General features: G+C 35.2%; 2 protein-coding genes across 2 annotated transcripts in view; both read right to left on the bottom strand.

Moving 5' to 3' along the window:
• Nucleotides 1-16,423, bottom strand: part of LOC131406991 (zinc finger protein 37A-like) — a 76,604-nt gene extending 60,181 nt beyond the window's left edge. The window contains exon 1 of the mRNA XM_058542948.1: nt 16,404-16,423. The gene's annotated coding sequence lies outside the window, so the exon portion shown is untranslated. The remainder of the gene's footprint in view (nt 1-16,403) is intronic.
• The window catches only part of LOC131406990 (zinc finger protein 33B-like), a 42,520-nt gene that overhangs the window by 8,633 nt on the left and 14,471 nt on the right, over nt 1-19,416 (bottom strand). The window contains 2 exon segments of the mRNA XM_058542943.1: nt 16,404-16,499; nt 16,778-16,922. Coding sequence (XP_058398926.1) covers nt 16,404-16,499; nt 16,778-16,922 — 241 coding nt within the window.

The following is a 19,416-nucleotide window of genomic DNA, read 5'->3' as shown; positions in this document are numbered from 1 at the left end:
ATACATTATTTCACAGCATAAATTTTAGTATACCTAGAGATTATTCTTGAGGAACATTTTTCTAAAACTAACTTTTCATAAAATAGTTTTGTGTAAATCTTAATTTCAAATGTAAATTTATACAATGGCATTTTAATGTTTCCTCTGCCATTTCCTGTAACTTGTACAAGAGGCCAAAAACGGCTTCATGATTTGTATATAATCATGAATATATATGATAATATATCATTTGTATATAATCATGTATATAATTCAAAATGCCTATTTATGCAGCTATTGCTATATCTTCAAATACAAGGAAAACTTAATTTCAAAATTGACTTCCTTGGTTCCTTCGTTCACCCAGAATTACATATGAAAATAATGTTCTCTTCCATCAAGTTTAATTTCTTTTTCTAAGCCTGTGAACACCTGCTTGGCAATGCTGTAGCAGTTTTCAAGACCAGAAAGGCTACACTCTGAAGAATTCTAGCAACTGCCTGGTAGGCCTTAACACAATGTCAATGAGTATACTTTTATTACGTAATACTTTACTGACTATGATTACTGCCCGAGTACTGGAGGTTACTGTCCCAGTACTCAGACCAGAAAGTTAATATTTTGTGCAGGTGCCAAAAGGACAGGCTCAAAGGAGAGACAAGCAAGCCAGCCTCCCACTGTTGCTTCTCTTTTGGGGCTGCAACCACCATGCTTCTGACACTGGTTTTGCTGCTGCTGCAAACCATACAGACATGAGTCTCACCTATTCAGGACTACAGGACACCAGATTGTGCCAAGCAGCCACACGAAAAACTTAGTGAGCACACTGCCACTCAATGTATCCTGTTGGGCTCACACACATATTCCATGGTCTCATCAGACTTTACTTTTCTTATATTAATCACAAGTTCAAAGGCAAAATTGTTAGGAATTTCAAGATGGCAACAGTAGAGAGTTAAACCAAGTCCAGGGCTCCTTCGGAGAACACGGTACTGTGTGACTACACAGGTTGCATTTCCAAGAAACTGGCCCTGAAACAGAGAATTACACTGATTGCTTTCCAAATGTTGAGAAAGCCCTCTCTGGGATTAACTCCACTTGGTCATGATATATTAGCCTTTTTTTTTAAGTTTATTTTTTAATTGAGGTAACACTGGTTTATAACATTATATAAATTTCCATTGTATACCATTTTATTTTGATTTCTGTGTAGACTACATCATGTTCACCGCCCAAAGATTAAAACCATCCATCACTGTACACATGTGCCCTTTTACACCTTTCCCCTTTCCCCTTTCCCTCTGCCCCTCTGGTAACCACCAACCTAATCTCTATGCCAATGTGGTTTATTTGTTGTTGTTTTTATCTTCCACATGAATGAACTCATATGGTATTTGGCTTTCTCTGACTTATTTTGCTTAGCATAATATTCTCAAGGGCCATCCAGGTTGTCACAAATGGCAAGATTTCATCTTTTTATGGAGGAGCAGTATTCCATTGCATATACGTACACCACATCTTCTTTATCCATTCATCCATTGATGGGCACTTAGGTTGTTTCCAAGTCTTCGCTATTGTGAATAATGCTGCAATAAAACAGGGGAGCAAATTTCTTTTCGAATTAGCGTTTTTGTGTTCTTTGGATAAATACACAGAAGTGGAATAACTGGAACACATGGTAGTTCTATTCTTAATTTTTTGAGCAATCTCAAGTGTTTATATATTGTTGGTTTTTAACCACTAAAATTTTGTTTAGAGTTTTTGCATTCATATTCATGATGGACACTGGTCTGTAGCTTTCTTTTCTTATAATGTCTTTGTCTAGTTTTGGTATTAGGGCAATGCTGGCCTCAAAGAATGAATTAGGAAGTATTTCTTCCTTTTGAGTTTTCCAGAAGAAGTTTGGGTAGAATTCGTATTATTTCGTGTTTGGTAGAATTCATTAATGAAGCCATCTGGATCTAGGGTCTTCTTTGTGGAAAGGTTATCTATTTCTTCTGGAATAAGCTTTGGTAGTTGTTTCTTTGAAGGAAATTGTCCATTTCATCTAAATTGTTGAATTTATAAAGTTACAGGCACAATATGCCTTTATTTTCCTTATAACATCTGTAGAATCTTTAGCGATATCACATTCTTATTCTTACTATCAAAAATGATTCATGTAGAAGTTTGTCAATTTTATTGATCTTTTCGAAGAACCAGCTTTCAGTTTTACTAATTTTCTCCATTTTTTTTTTTTTTAAATAATTTTATTTATTTTTTCTCCCCAAGGCCCCAGAAGATAGTTGTATGTCATAGCTGCACATCCTTCTAGTTGCTGTATGTGGGACGCGGTCTCAGCATGGCCAGAGAAGCGGTGCGTCGGTGCGCACCTGGGATCCGAACTCTGGCTGCCAGCAGCAGAGCGCGCGTACTTAACCACTAACCCACAGGGCCGGCCCATCTCAACGGTTTTTGACTACACTGTTTATCATTTTATTCTTTATTATTTCATTTTTTTCTACTTACTATGGGTAGTAATTTGCTCTTTTTTTTCTAGATTCCTAAGGTGGAAGCAGCTAAAGCCACTGATTTGACTTTCCTTCTTACCTAACACAAATTTCATACATGTGTGTTGGATATATATGTGTGTGCACACACAAAGACATATGAAATCCCATATGTATGATATTTATATATCATATATTAAGTATATATTATATATTATACATTTCCATAGATAATAAATTTCATACATGTATTTGTGTGTGTTGGAGATACACACACACACAGTATCTTATTTGTGTTTCATATGAAGAATGGTTGCAAATCAATTACCTCAGATGCTTCCACCTTAAAAAATTAGAAAAGAGCAAATTAATCCAAAAGCAAGCAGAAGAAAGGGAGTAATAAAGAACAAAATGGAAAATAATAAAAGGAATGAAGTATTATACATACGTTTCCTACATAAAAATTTCCTACATGTAAATTTCCCACAAATTCTGTTTTCATTAACACTGAGTTCAAAATAGTTTATAATTTCCCCTTTGAATTCTTCTTTGAAATATAAGTTATGTAAAAGTGTGTTAGTAAATTCCTAACTATTTAGGGATTTTAGAGATTCCTTTGTGTTACTGATTTTTTTTTTTGGTGAGGAAGATTAGCCCTGAACTAACATCTGTTGCCAATCCTCCTCTTTTTGCTGAGGAAGATTGGCCCTGGGCTAACATCGATGCCCATCTTCCTCTACTTTATATGGGACACCTCAACAGCATGGCTCGATAAGCAGCGCATAGGTCTGTGCCCGGGATCCAAACCTGCGAACCCAGGGCAATTGAAATAGGAGTGCACGCACTTACCCGCTATGCCACCGGGCCAGCCCCTGTTACTGATTTTTAATTTAACTCCATTGTGGTAAGAGAAAATATTGTACATGATCTGAATCCCTTTAAATTTATTGAGACTTGTTTTCATGTCCAGGAATGTGATCTATCTTGGTAAATGTTCACATGGCTTTGAAATATTTCACTGGTTTGTAAGTATGTGGGAGAAGTAGTGGGATGGGAGGAGCAGAGTATTTTATAAATGTCAATTAGCTCAATTTGGTTACTTAGTGTTATTCAAGTCTACTATATCTTTGCTCATTTTCCATTTTCTTCTATTAATTATTGGGAGAAGGATGCTGAAACACCTGACTATAATTGTGAGCCTATTTCTCCTTCAAGTTTATCAGTTTTTGTTTTATATACTTTGAAAAACAGTTATTAGCAAGCATAAAAGTCTAGATTATTAAGTTCTCTTTATAAATTTATCTCTATCAATAAGAAAAAATCTTCTCTTTCATTAGCAATATTCTTGGCTTTGAAATCAATTCCATCTGATATTGACACAACACTGCAGCCTTTTGAATAATTTTACCTTTGTGTATCTTTCTTTTTCCATCCATTTTATGTTCAATCTGAGTCTTTGAATCTAATATGTCTCTCTTATAGGCGGCATAAAATTGGATCTTATCTTTTTTTATTTATCTCACCTGGCAATCTCTGCCTTTTATATAGGGGTATTATACCATTTACATTTTCTGTGATTATCAATCAATATGGTCACTTCTTTAATTAGTGTATCTTTAAGTGATATTATTGACATCACATATAGTATAAGAATCTTACAATAGTCTACTTTCACTTCTCTCCTCCAAGCCTTTAGGCTATAATTGTCATATATTTTACTACGATGTTACAAACCTCGCAATACATTTGTTATTGTTTTTGTTTAAAGTAAATATATTTTCAGAGACTTAAAGAAAAATGTCATATATATATCCATGTAGTAACCATTTCCTGGTCTTCATTCTTTGGGGTAGATCTAGATTCCCATGAGGTATCAAAATATTTCTTGTAGTGTAGGTCAGCTGGTGATGAACTCTTTCAGCTTTCATGTATCTGAAAACTTCCTTTTATTTTCACTGTTTCTGACAGCTATTACTGCTGAGTATAAATTTCCTACTTCATAGTTTTTTGTTTTCTAAACTATTAACTTAATGCTCCACTATATTCTCTCTTGCATCATTTAATGAAAAATTTGCTGTCATCCTTATGTCTTTTGTTGCTAGCTGCTTTAAAGATTTTCTCTTCAACAGTGGTTTTACAGCATTCTGATTATGATGTAATTGTGTTGGTGTAGTTTTCTTCTCATGCACCTTTGCTTGAAGTTTGTTGGGTGTCTTGGATTGGTGGGTCTGACCAGATTTGGAAATTTTTAATCATTAATTCTGTAAGTATTATTTTTTGTTCCCCGCTCCCTTCTGTTCAAGGACCCCAATAACACACGTATTAGAATACCTGAAATTATCATACAGCTCACAGGTGCTCTTTTCATCTTTTCAAAATCCTTTTCTCTGTTTCATTTTGTGTGGCTTCCATCACTACGTGTTCAAGTTTACTAATTTTTTTCTTCTGCAATGTCTAATCTGCCAATAATTCTTCTCATTTTTCATCTCAAACATCTCCAGAAATTTGATTGTTTTTAATAGTGAACTTTCATTTGTGTTGGTTTTCTATCTTCCATGTTTCTACTTAAGTTTTAGAACACATGGAATCCCATTACAATAACTTTTAATGAATTTGTTGGATAATTCTAACATCTATGTCAATTCTGAGTCCATTTTGATTTACACATTAGTCTCCTCAATGAGGCCCATGTTTTCCCACTTGTTTGTATATCTGGTAATCTTTCAATGGATGGATGCCACTGTGAATATTACATTATCGGATGCTGGGTACTTTTGAATTCCTGTAAGTATTTTTGTGCTTTGTTCTATAATACATTCAAGTCACTTAAAATAGTTTGATACTTTTAGGTCTTGCTTTTATGAATTGTTACACATATCTGGAGCAGTATTCACTCTAAGGTGCATTACTCCTCACTACTGAGACAAGACTTTTCTGAGTATTCTACCCAGTACTCTGTGAATTATGAGTTTTTCCACTCTGGCTAGTGGGAACAGTCCTTTTTCAGGCCATCTGTGAGTGCTGCACACTGTTCCCTCTAATTATTTTCAAAAGGTCTTTAATTTCCTCACATACGGGCTGATTAATATTCTGCTGAATACTCAAGAAGGACCCATTGCAGATTTCCAGCTTTTCTCTCTATGCAGTAATCCCCTGTCTGGTACTCTGTCCTGTGAATGGTAAGCAGCCTTAATATCCCTGGACTGTCAACTCCAAATCCTAAATTTAGTGAGTGTGCAGGGCTCTACCAGAGTTCACTGCTCTGGCAGGGCTACCATAGGGCTCAAGTCCTATGTTTCTTGGCTCTAAGTACTTTCAGTCCTTGGTTGGCTAATGACGACTGTCTTGCAATTCACTGTTCCATATATTTTGTCTTATTGTTTTGGTTGTTTCAGAAAAGAGGATAAACCCAGCTCCTATTAGTCCATCTTGGCTGGGTGTGGAAGACGATTTTTTAACAGAAACTTTCAAGTGTAATTTTACCTTTGAATATAATAACAAAAAAGTGAGGCTTCTATTTTCTATGTCTTTGCTTTGTATCTTTTTATTATATTTTATAAAAGTATTTGTCAATGATGTATTAAAAATATTTAAAGGGGCCGGTCCGGTGGCGCAAGCGGTTAAGTGCGCGCGCTCCGCTGCGGCGGCCCGGGGTTCGCTGGTTCGGATCCCGGGCGCGCACCGACGCACTGCTTGGCAAGCCATGCTGTGGCGGCGTCCCATATAAAGTGGAGGAAGATGGGCACAGATGTTAGCCCAGGGCCGTCTTCCTCAGCAAAAAAAGAGGAGGATTGGCGGATGTTAGCACAGGGCTGATCTCCTCACAAAAAAAAAAAAAAAAAAAAAAAAAAAAAAAAAAAAAATATTTAAAGCAAAACAAAAAAACCAGTTCCTCATCACAGTTTGAGACTTAAAAGTGTATCTCAAAGATATAAGGTATGAAACTAGATCAAAGATATTATGTTCGACCACACAAGATAATAAAAAACTATTTTCCAAAGTGGTTTGACCATAGCATTGTATAAAAATATCCATTGCTCTGCATTATAACCAATATTTGGTTGTGCTGGGCTCCTTAGTTCTTTTCATTTAAATAGGTATAAAGTGGTATTTAACTCTAATCTTATCATGCATTTCATTATTATCAATGACACTTTGCATTTTTGCCTTCTGACCATTTTTTAATGGGGCTATGTTTTTTGTATTAATTTATGAGAGGCCAATATTCATCATATTTTTGAGTATTTACTATGTGCCAAGCATTGTTCTATGAAGTGGAGATACAACAGTAAAGGAACCAGGCAAAATGTCTGCTTTCATGGAGCTTGGATTCCAGTGGAGAGAGACAGTAAAAATACATATAAGTAATAATGTTATGTGCATTAAGTGCAATTCAGAAAACTCTCATCTTTTGCCAGTGATTTGCAGTGGCAGATCTATCCAAATATCAAGTTTCCATACATAAAAAAGTCATCCTCCAGCCTCTTCTTGAATTAAACCAACAAACCTAACTGCCACAGGCTTACACATCTCCATCATTTTCTGGGTTTAAGCTATTAAGGGGTAACTTAACTTCTCGAAAACAAAAACACAACATCAAAGCTCGTAGGAAGTCTAATTAGAATTAATTGAATTGAATCTACATGTGAATTTAGGGAGGAAAGCATCTTTATGATGCTGGCCCTTCCAATGATCAACAAGATACATCTATTCATATATATAAAACTTCTTTTAAGTTTTTCAATAATGTTTTACACTTCTTATACAAAGGTATTGCATATGTTTATATCTAGCTATCAGAAACAGTCAGACAGAAACACACACATTTCCTACTGAGCATAATGTATGGTGTCACTTTGAGAGAAGCAGGACACTGTTCTGGCTCCTGGCTCCAGAGCAATGGTGCAGTGCTTTTACCCAGAGATAGAGGCAGGTCATAAGAACAGAGAGCTCTGAAGCTCTTCTCAAGAAAGTCCACTTTGTGTGTAACAGAGTGTGGGTAAGGTTACCCTCAAAAACAATGGAATTTCAGTGATAAGCAATTAGGAAGAGGCTGGTAGCTCCATGAGAACAACAAGCTAAACCACAGGCCAACTAAAAATATACAAGAAGGAACAAAGGAAAGAAATAAGTAAGAAGAGGCATCCTAGCCTATTAGTTTGTTCCTATCTGCCAGAAACATTCACTCAAATACACTCAAAGACACAGATTTTCTATAGTAATGATTTTCTTAAATTATGTCTAACAGACGATTTCCAAAATGGCAGCATGAGGGGCAATGCCAAAGACTGGCCTCAAAGACTACCCCTCTGAAAGGGGTTCAAATTTAACTGGACCAATCAGTAGAGCAATATATGACCCAGTACACTGTTGGAAACAATCAGACAATCAATTAGTAGAGACTAAAAGCAGAGTGTGATAGCAACAGAGGCAGATAACATAGAGATCAGAGAAAGAGATTGTATTTATCAGGGCTCTCCAGAGAAACAGAACCAACAGGATATAGAGATATCCTATATATGTCCAAGAAAGAGATTTATTAAAGAAATTGCCTTATGCAGTTATCGAGGCCAAGTCCCATAAGCTGCCATGTGCAAGCTAGAGAACCAGGAAAGCCAGTGGCATAATTCAGTCCAACTCCAAAGGCCTGAGAACTAGATTCAATGGTATAACTCCTAGTCATGGTCAAAGGCCTGAAAACCAGAGGGCTGCTGGGGTAAGTCTTGAAGTCTGAAGAACCAGGAGCTTTGATGTCTGAGAGCAGAAAATGGACATTCCAGCTCCAGAACAGAGAGAATTTGCCCTTCCTTCACTTTTCTGTTCCATTCGGGCTCCCAACAAATTGGATGATGCCCGCCCACATTGGTGAGGGTGGATCACTTTACTCAGTCTGTTGAATCAAATGCTAATCACATCCAAACACCCCCAAGACACACCCAGAAATGACATTTTACCAGCTATCTGGGCATCCCTTATGCCAGTCAAGTTAACACATAAAATTAGCCATCACAGAGACACTCAAAGAGCATCCTGTTAACACAATTGTCATTCTAAGAACAGTGTGAATGCTCAAGGCAGAGCTCTCTGAGAAGCAACATCAGAGACAGTACACTATGGGAGGAAAAGACATCACTCAAATAGTCCAGCCAAGTCACCAAACAAATAAATTAGCAAGCAAAAATAACAAGAAGCCCTGGAGAGAGAAAAAGAATCAGTATCAGGGGACGTACAAAATATTATCTAAAATATCCATTGTCCAAAAAAAAGTTACAAGACATACAAAGAAACAGGAAAATTTCACATATATAGGAGAAATAGCAGGCAAAAGAAACTGTCCTTGAGTGGGTCCAGATATTGGACCTAGCAGACCTCAAAACAGCTATTAATATGTTCAAAAGGAAACTATGCTTAAGGAAGTAAAGGGAGGTATGTCACTTCATCACATAGAGAATATCAATAAAGAGCAAGAAGAGAATGAAATAAAAATCCTAGATTTGAAAATTACAACAATTACAATGGAAATTCATTAGAAAGGCTCAACAGTAGATTGCAGCTTGTAGGAGAAAAAATTAGTGAACCTGAAAATACATCAATAGACATAATGCAATCTAAATAACAGAGAGAAATAAGAGAAAACTGAATAAAGCATCAAATAAATGAAGGACACCATTAACTGCACCAACTTATTCATAACGACAGGTACAGAAGGAGAGGAGAAAGAGCAAGGAGCAGAAAAAACATTCAAAGAAATGATGGCAAAAATCTTGCAAATTTAAAGAAAAACATTAATCTGCAAATTAAAAAGATAAACTCCAGGTGGGACAATCACAGAGATCCACACAAAGATGTATCACGGTAAAAATATTAAAAAACAAAGACTTCTTAAGAAAACTTTTTAAGCATCAAGAGAAATAGAATTCATCATATAAAAGGGAACTCCAGTAAGATTAACACCTGACTTCTCATTAAAAACAATCAAGCCAAGGAGGTGGGATGATACATTCAGTGTGCTGGGAAAAAAAAAGAAAAACCGTCAACCAAAACAACAGAAGTATTTTTCAATACTGAGGGTAAAATAAATAAATCCACAGATTAAAAACCCAAAAGAAAGCCAAAAAAACAAGAATCCATTGCTAGCAGACCAACCTTACAAAAAATAAAAGAAATTTTTCACACTGAAGGCAAGTGATCCCAGCCACTAGTTCAAATTCACAAAGATTGTGGGTAAAAGTAATTATGTAATATTAAAAGACAGTATAAAGGTATATTTCTTCTCCTAAGTATTTTGCCAAGGCAATGCATAAATCAATATGTATGAAACTGCATTATTGGGCCTGTAACATATGGAAATAAAACACATTTGACAATAAAGCAAAACGAGGGAGAGGAACAAAGTTACATTGAAATAAGGAAATAACCATGAACAGTAATTTGAATCCACAGGAACAAATGAAATGAGGCAGAAATGGTGACTAAGAAAGTTAATATAACAAACTCTACAAATAGATACTTGCTATCCTTTTTGTCTCAGTTTCTTTAAAAGACATGAAATTATATAAAATAATAATTAAAACAATGTATTGTTGGGATTCAACATATACAGATGTATTCTGTACAAAAGTAATACTACAAAAGTAGAGAAGAAGAAATAGAAGTATATACGAGTAACATTTCTATATCTCACTGAAGGTAAGGTGGTATAAATGTGAAGTAGATTCTGGTAAGGTAAGATTTATTAGGTAAATCCTGTAGCAACCAGCAGAAACATAATTCTTTAAGTGAAATAACCATTAAAGGAATTAAAATGTTATACTAAAATATATTCACCTAATGAAAAAGAAGGCAGTAATAAAAGAAATACAGGATCAAAAAGGTATGAGATAGATAGATAACCAAAAAGTAAAATGGCAGGTGTACATCCAACTATATCAATTATAACAGAAAATTGGGAATGGATTAAAAATCCAATCCAAAGGTAGCAATTCTCAGGTTGTATAAAATCAAAATCCAAACACATTCTGCCTACAAGAGACATACTAGATTCAAACGTGCATATAGGTGAAAAAATTTTAAAATAGAAAAAGATATATCAAGTACATAGCATCCATAAGAAGGCTGGGGTGGCCATACTAACCTCAGACAAAATACATTCTAACACAAAAAAAGTTATCAGAGATAAACAGGGATATTATATAACGAAAAAACACAATCAGTAAAGGAGACATAAATCTAAGCAGCTATGCTAAGAAGAGAGTCTCAAAGTCGATGACACAAATACAGAATTGAAAGGCAGAATACACACATCAATGATAATAATTGGAAACTTGAACTAAAGGATAAAACTTTCAGTAATGGATAAAACAACTGGGCAGAATATCAACAAAAAAAAGAAGATGAGAATAACATTATAAAGCATTTTGTCAAATGCTTCTTCTGTATCAATTGATACAATCAAATGATTTTTCTTTCTGCAGTTTGTTGATGGGGTGGATTACATTAATTGATTTTTGAACGATGAACCCGCCCTACATGTCTGGAATAAATCCTCTTTGGTCATGGTATATAATTCTTTATACATGCTGTTGGAATCTATTTGGATTTTTGCTCTACGTTCATGGGAGATATTTGTCTGTAGTTTTTCTTTCTTTTTTTTTGTGAGGAAGATCAGCCCTGAGCTAACATCCAATGCAAACCCCCCCCCTTTTTTTTTTTGCTGAGGAAGATTGGCCCTGAGCTAACATCTGTGCCCATCTTCCTCTTGTAGTTTTTCTTTCTTATAAAGTCACCATCTGCTTTTGGGATTAGGGAAATATTGGCCTTAAAGAAAAAGTAAGGAAGATTCCCTCAAAATACAGAAGATCCTAAGGAATCTACAAGAAAGCTACTATAGCTAATAAATGAATTTAGCAAAGATGCAGGGTACAAGATCAACATCCAAAAATCAGCTGCGTTTCTATATACCTGCAACAAGCAATCTAAAAAGAAATTAAGAAAGTAATTTTACGTATAACAGCATCTTCTTTAGCCTACGCTGGATTACACTGATTTATTTTTGAATGTTGAAGCAGCCTTGCATACCTGGATATTCCACTTGGTCACAGTGTATAATTCTTTTTATACATGGCTGGTTTCTATTTGCTAATATTTCATTAAGGATTTTTGCTAGTAAATTTATGAGAGATAAATTCTGTAGTTTTATTACTATTTTTTGTACTATCTTTGTATGGTTTTGGTTATTTATTATCAGAATAATAAAAAAACTTAAGGAGTGTTCTCTACTCTTCTATTTTCTGGAAGATATGGTGTAAAATTACTGTTAACGCTTCTTTAACTGTTTAGTAGACTTCTCCAGGGAAGACATCTATGGCAGATTTCCTTTTTTTTTGGAGCTCTTTATTTAAAATTTAATTTCTTTAATTCAAATTATTTATGTCATCTTGATTGAGTTTTGGTAGTTTGGAGTTTCTGAGGAATTGATCCACTTTTTCTAAATTGTCCAATTATGAGTGTAAAGTTGTTTACAGCATTCTCATCATCCTGTTAATGGATGTAGGACTGATATCCCCAGTTTCTTTCCTGATACTGGAAATTTGTTACCGTTTTTATTTTTGTCAATATTGCTAGAGGTTTATCAATTTTATTGGTTTTTTCCCCAAAGAACCACCCTTGTGTTTCATTACTTTTTTCTATTGTTTTCTTATTTTCAATCTCACTGACTTCTGCTCTTAACTTCTTTTCTTCCTTCTACTTGCTGGGGATTTACTTTGCTCTTTTCCAGTTTCTTGGGATAGAAAGATAATTATGCATTTGAGACATCTCATCTTATCTAATGTTAGCAGTTAATACTATAAATTTCCCTATCAGCACTGCTTTAGCTGTCTCCCACATATATTGATATGGTGTGGTCTCATCTTCATTTAGTTCTATATATTTTTAAAATTTCCTTTAAGCCTTCTTCTTTAATACATGCATTACTTAGATATGTCTTGTTTAATTTCCAAGTGTTCTGATATTTTTCTATTGCTTTTCTGTTATCTATTCATAGTCTGATCTCATTATATTCAGAGAACATACTCAGCATTATTTCAATTTTGTTAAATTTATTTAGGTTTGTTTATGGCCAAAGATATGTTCCATCGTTCTGAATGTTCCGTGAGCACTTGAGAGGAATGTGTAACCTGCTGTTGTTGGGCAGTGTTTGATTAACGTTACTTCAGTCCTTTCTGTTGATGGTGCTGTTCAGTCCTTCTATATCTGCTGCTGAATTAATGTCTGGCAGTTCCGCCAACTGCTGAGAGTGAGGTGGTGAATTCCCCAAGTATAATTGAGGATTTCTTTACTTCTCCTTTCAGACCAATCAGTTTTGCTTTGTGTACTTGGAGGTTCTGTTGTTTGGTGGGGTTACATTTTGGACCATTGTCTTTTTGTTGGAATGTTCCTCTTTTTGTCTAATAATTTTCTCTGTTCTGGAGACTACTTTATTTAATACTAATGGGGCCACTCTTGTTTTTGTTTTGGTTAATGTTTGTACAGCATATCTTTTTCTATTCTTCATCAACCTATGTTTCTTTGTAGATAACATATTTTTGAATCATGTTTTTGGTTTTATCTACTCTGCCAATGTGCATTTTAATTGGTGTATTTAGATCATTTATACTTAAGGTAAACATTACTATGTTAGGCTAATATTCCGCCATTTTATTTGTTTTCTGTTTGTCTTCTCAGTTTCTCATTCATCTGTTCCTAATTTGTTATTTTCCCATTGGTTACTTAAACACTTTTAAAGATTCCATCTTGATTTACTTATAGTGTTTCTAAGTGTACCACTTTCTATAGTTTTTTAGTGGTTGTTCTAGGTATTCTAGTGCATTTCTAGGTAAAGTGCACATATATAACTTGTCACAGTCTTCTAGGATCAACATTTTACCACATCACATGAAATGTAAGATTTTAATCCCACTTAAGTCCTTTTATGGTCCCTACTTTTTAAATATAATTATATTAAGTATTTCTTCTACATACAGAGCATTAAATCATGATATTATAAATTTTGCTCCAACTATTAAATAGGATTTCAGAAACTAATGAGAAGGAAACTCCATTGTATTTCCCTTTATTTTTGCCACTTTCAATCTTGTTTCTTTTCTGAAGTTCGAAGTTTTCTTGTGTTACTTCCTTTCTATTGAGAGAACTTTCTCTAGCCATTTTTTAAAGGTAGGTTTGATAACAACATTCTCTCTTAGTTTTCCTTTGTATACTATCTTTAGTTCCCTTCTCTCATGAATATATTTTCACAAGAAACAGAATTTTTGTTTGAGAGTTCTTTTCATTCAGTACTTGAAAAAAATGTACTATTTCCTTCTAGTCTCCATGGTTTCAGATGAGAAACCCACTGTCATTCCCAAAGGTAATGTGTTGTTTCTCTCTGGCTACTTTCAAGATTTTTTGTATTTAGTTTTCAGAAATTTAATTAAGATGTGCCTCTAGCATGGATATATTTGGATTTATTTCATTTGGAGTTCACTCAGGTTTTTGAATAAGTAGTTTTAAGTCTTTTGCCAAATTTGGGAAGTTTTCAACCATTATTTCTTTAAATACTTCAAGTACCACTCTCCTCTCCTTCTGTTACTCTGATGATACAAATGTTAGTTGTTTTGTTATTACCCCACTTTCCAAATACAGAGAGAATTTAATCTCTTCACGCTACCTCCATGCCTTCCAATTTTGTCTAAGCGACCATAATCACTCATAAAGAAAACTAAAACAGTTCCCTAATGAGCTGTCTAAGTGCTTATACTCTTCCCAATATCTTCTCTATAAAGATAAGAAAGATCTTATACAAATATAAATCAGATGTTACTCATTTGCCAAAATATACTAATAAATTAGGAATAAAATTGAAATCTTTAATAAGACTTATAATACTCTCATCTTTTGGACCATAGCTGCCTGACATAACCTCCTGCCCCTCCTCCCATCAACCATTCGCCTTTGGCCACTGTGACTTTTTTTCACTATTTCTAAAAAATGCCAAGCACGTTCCTACCCATGGGCTTAGCAGTTGCTATTACTCTTGCTGAGAAGAGGCAGAACTCAAATTCCACTCTAATGGTAATCTCCTTAAGGTTTCCCCTGACTACTCCTCTTAAAGAAGCACACTCAATCAATTGAACCCTGCTCTAATTTTTTTGATAGTTTTTACCACTACAGAGCATTTAATACACATATATACCTGTTTATGTCTTTAGCTACTTTTTAAATTAAAATATATTTGACATATAACTGTGTAAATTTAAGGTATACAGCATGTTAATTTGATACATTTATATACTGTACTATGATTGCCATCAGTGATCATTAACACCTCTATCATGATACATACTGTCATTTCCTATTAGTGGTTGGAATAATTATGCTCTAGTCTCTCAGCAAGTTTGATGATTATAATACCATATAGCTGTCCACACTCACTATACTGAGCATTAGATCTCAAAAGCTTATTTCCTACTTGCTACAAGTCTATACGCTTAAACGACAACTGTCCTATTCCCTCACCCACCAGCCCCTGCTAACTACCATGTTACTTTCTGTTTTTATGACTTTGGCTTTTTTAGATTTCACATATATGAGATACAATATAGTACTTGTCTTTGTCTGACTTATCTCACTTAGCATTCCACATGTGCTTAAAGTCCATCCATGTTGTTGCAAATGGCAGAGTGTCCTCCTTTCTCATGGCTGAATAATATACGTTATATATGTATATATATACACACACACACACACACACACACACACACATCTTCTTTATCCATTCACCCATTGATGGGCTCTTAGGCTGTTTCTGTACGTGGCTAGTGTGAACAACGCTGTGATAAACATGGGAGTGCGTATATCTCTTCAATATCCTGTCTTCATTTTGGGTATATACCCTCACGTGGAATTGATGGATCATACGGTAGTTCTATTTTTAAATTTTTGAGGAACCTCCAGACTGTTTTCCACAGTGGCTGAACCAATTTACATCAATACCAACAGTGCAAAAGTGTTCCCTTTTCTCCCCATCCTTACCAATACTTGCTATCTCTGGTCTTCTTGATGCTAGCCATTCTAAATGGTGTGACGTGATATCTCATTACATTTTGATTTGCATTTCCCTGATGATTAGTGATGCTGAGTATCTTTTCACATACTGGTTGGTCATTAGTGCTACCTGTATAAACTCATTAAGACACATTATTTTTTTCATCACAATACTCTCAACTCTTAGAATATACAGGTACTCAAAAATTATTTGAATTGGGGCCAGCCCAGTGGCGCAAGCGGTTAAGTGTGTGCGCTCCGCTGCGGCGGCCCGGGGTTCACCGGTTTGGATCCCGGGTGCGCAACAATGCACCGCTTGGCGGGCCATGCTGTGGCGGCGTCCCATATAAAGTGGAGGAAGATGGGCATGGATGTTAGCCCAGGGCCAGTCTTCCTCAGCAAAAAAAGAGGAGGATTGGCAGATGTTAGCACAGGGCTGATCTCCTCACAAAAAGAAAAAAAAAATTATTTGAATCAAAAAATGGGTGTATGAAGGAATGCCTCAGAACAGCAAAAATGCAGTGCCATGGAGTTAAGGTGGGCAACTGAACTTGCTTCGAGAAACACAGAGTAACCGAGAAAGAAAACAGTAAAGATGAGGTGTGCAAAGACCTGACTGTTGACACACGTAAGAATGGTAAATATTCAAAAAGTGAATCAAAAAGAACATTTTTTGTGAGAGTGGCATCTGGAGGTTTGATTCAAAAATCAGTATTCTCAGTCACTTCCAAGGATTAGGATTTCTAAAGAGATATTCTTGCAAACGACATTGCAAAGTTGTCAACCTCTGGATTAACCACGGGAAAATAATAAATCCCCTGATGTTCATCTGTGCAGTACACGTTAACTCACCTGGGAACGTCTGGCTTGGGAATTCTTCCTCTAATATCCATGGCTCCTCTCCTTGCTCCAGCCTGAAGATCACTTCTGGTTTGGTAACACAATACCCTGTCAAAGTGAAATAATTTAGGACTTGGACCAGGTGGCCTAGACTTCAGGGCCTCTGAAAGAGCAGGAAGCATCTGGAGGTGCTCAATGAAGGTGCCATTGAACATTTCACTGGAGAGGTAAACAAAATATCTTCCTCCTGCCCAAAAGTGATCTACCAACACTGACTCCTGAATTCCAATCTCAAATATCTTTGAACTCTTACAGAGCGTCCATATGCTTCATAATTAAAACAATTTAAAAATGCTATTTAGAATTACATAATAAACAGATCTTACCCACTGAGACGAGGTTGTTGTAGTTCTCCAGCATCACATCTCTATACAGGGACCTCTGAGTTGAGTCTAGGTGCTGCCACTCCTCCTGGGTGAAGCCCACAGTCACATCCATAAATGATACTGATCCCTGGAATTTCTCTTCAATCTGAAACGTTCAGAATTAGGTGACACGGAAAAAGCTGTATGGGAACTAATCTTCACCATAATTATTATTTGCGGATTACCAAAATGGTTTGCAGAATGTTTGTTTTGCATTATACTTTGGGGGAAAAAGAGAAATCATAAAAGAAATATTCCCCCATTGCATTAAGGTATTATTCACATGCAAAAATTATCAAGTCCCCACAATGTATCTGGAACTATTCTAGTTCTTGGAAATACTAAGATTAACAAAAATCTTCTTGTATTTAACAAGCTTTCAACCTGGTAAGAAAACATATGCAGTAATATGTCACAAGCGCTATGGTAAAAGTACACACAACACAGGCTAACATAACTGAGGAGCAAAATCAGTTCTATTTTGAGCTTCAATGAAGAAGAATGATCATTGGATGAAAAGTAATACTGTGTTCTTCGTGAACACACAGCCACGGCACAAGCAAAGGCAGGCGGCCTCAAACACATTTAGGAAATGAGCAAAAGGGCACATAGCACAGGAGTTGAGAATATCGCCTGGAGCTGTGATAAGAGACAGGGCCATGGAGGTATTCAGGGAATGGATTACAGTAATTGTAGACCAACATTCTCCATAGTATGTGATCATTTTCCACCTTAAAGAATATTTTTTAGCACTACAGAAGTTTTTATTTATAAATTATAGAAGTAATCAATACATTTATTACAACTTTAATTTTACTCTTACTTAGACTTAAAAACATAGAAAGATAGCCTAATATTTTATTTCACTGCAATACATGTTCTAGGTTCTAACCTTTCGATTCCGAGACAATAATTAGGATGTATAGAAAATGAGAAGGAAAGATTTTGGAACTGTTGTACTTGAAATGTCTGTAGAACATTTACAAGAAGATATCCAACTGGGTTGTTTTTGATATCACCTAAAGTGCATGCCTCTACTTTAGGGATCACTGTTGTGGAGAAAGGGAAGCCAAAGGAGTGATTTGAGCATATACTAAAGTTATAGGACCAAGTTTTTGTTTCTAGAACCAATTCTCTTGAAAAAGGGGAGGGAAAGCTAAAGGACAAAACAACACCATTTACATAAACTATTACAGTAGAAACTGGGATGCAAATAGGGCACCGATGAAAGGAGATAGACGGCAACAGAACGTAGTCACCAATTCATTGGCAGAAAGGAAATGTTTCCTCAGGATATATGCATAAACAGCTGTACAGGTACTAGAGTCACAAAGTTAGCCAGGAAAATTAGGACAAAATAGATTGGGCACTGTATTTCAGCAAGATATGTCTTATATATAATAAACTTAAAGCATAATACTGGAAGTCTAGAATGAAAATAAGGATTCGGTAGACATTAATAATTTGGTGGTATTCAAAGTCATCAAGAAGAAATAAGAAAACTCTGAAAGAATTAAGAAACTGAAAATAATCAAGAATGGAAGCTGAGAGAAAACCACTTTTTAACTGGCTTACAGAGAAGGAATGGGCCATGCAGACCATGAAGGAATTTTCTGAAAGGTGGATATCAAAATAAGAATGAATAGTTTTAAAAACTAAGAGATGATATGATCATCCCAATAGATACAAAAAAGCATGATTAAAAAAAACTTGGCAAACTAGAAATAGAAAAGAATTTTCTCAATGTGATAAAGGATTTTTACAAATACCCACAGCAAATATCACAGTTAATGGTGAAACATGGAAAGTGTTCAACCTAAAACTAGGACCAAAATAAGGATGCCTGCTATCTCCAATTTTATTCAACATTTTTTGAAAGTTCTTAGAGTAATATGGGAAAACAATCATATACACAGAAAATCTAAATAAAAGTATCTAAAATAAAAGTTTTAGAAATTAGATACAAGTTCAATTTAACAAATTTCAGAAAATAAATTTTTTAAGGTACAATTAACAAGAGCATGAATAATATGAAAATCCCTATAAATAAAATTACAAAATATAATGAAGAAAAATAAAGAAGACCCAAATAAATAAAGGGATATAATAAATTCCTGGATAGGAAGGCTCAATATTATAAAAATATCAATTTTCTCCATGCAGATGTACAAATTCATAGCAATCTCAAACGAAATCCCAGCAGATACTTTCTTGGATATTAGACAAGCTAATTCTAAAATACATGAAAATGTGAAGGGCTAAAAACAGACAAGACAATCTTGAAGAAAAATAAAGCCAGAAGAAATACTTCACTCAAATTTCTTTAAAACTCTGTCATACCCTAAACCCAGCTACCCTATTCTCTGATTCCAATGGGCCTAATGATGACAGGGATAATGGCCCTGGTCACTGGTGCATTAGCAGGAGATACCATTTATAATGCAGTCACTATCCAAGAAGTCACTGCCACAGTGGCCACGGTGGCTAGCAAATCAGGTGTAGACTTTAAGATATTACAAAAGCCCATTACCTCTTTAGATCTTTTGACAAACCAGGGTGAAATCTATGCCTTAGCAAATATATCTTACTGGTTCTATGTT

The sequence above is a fragment of the Diceros bicornis genome, chromosome 6 (genome assembly GCF_020826845.1).
Source record: "Diceros bicornis minor isolate mBicDic1 chromosome 6, mDicBic1.mat.cur, whole genome shotgun sequence".
NCBI classification, from domain to species: Eukaryota; Metazoa; Chordata; class Mammalia; order Perissodactyla; family Rhinocerotidae; genus Diceros; species Diceros bicornis.
This window is presented reverse-complemented; position numbering and strand designations above follow the sequence as displayed.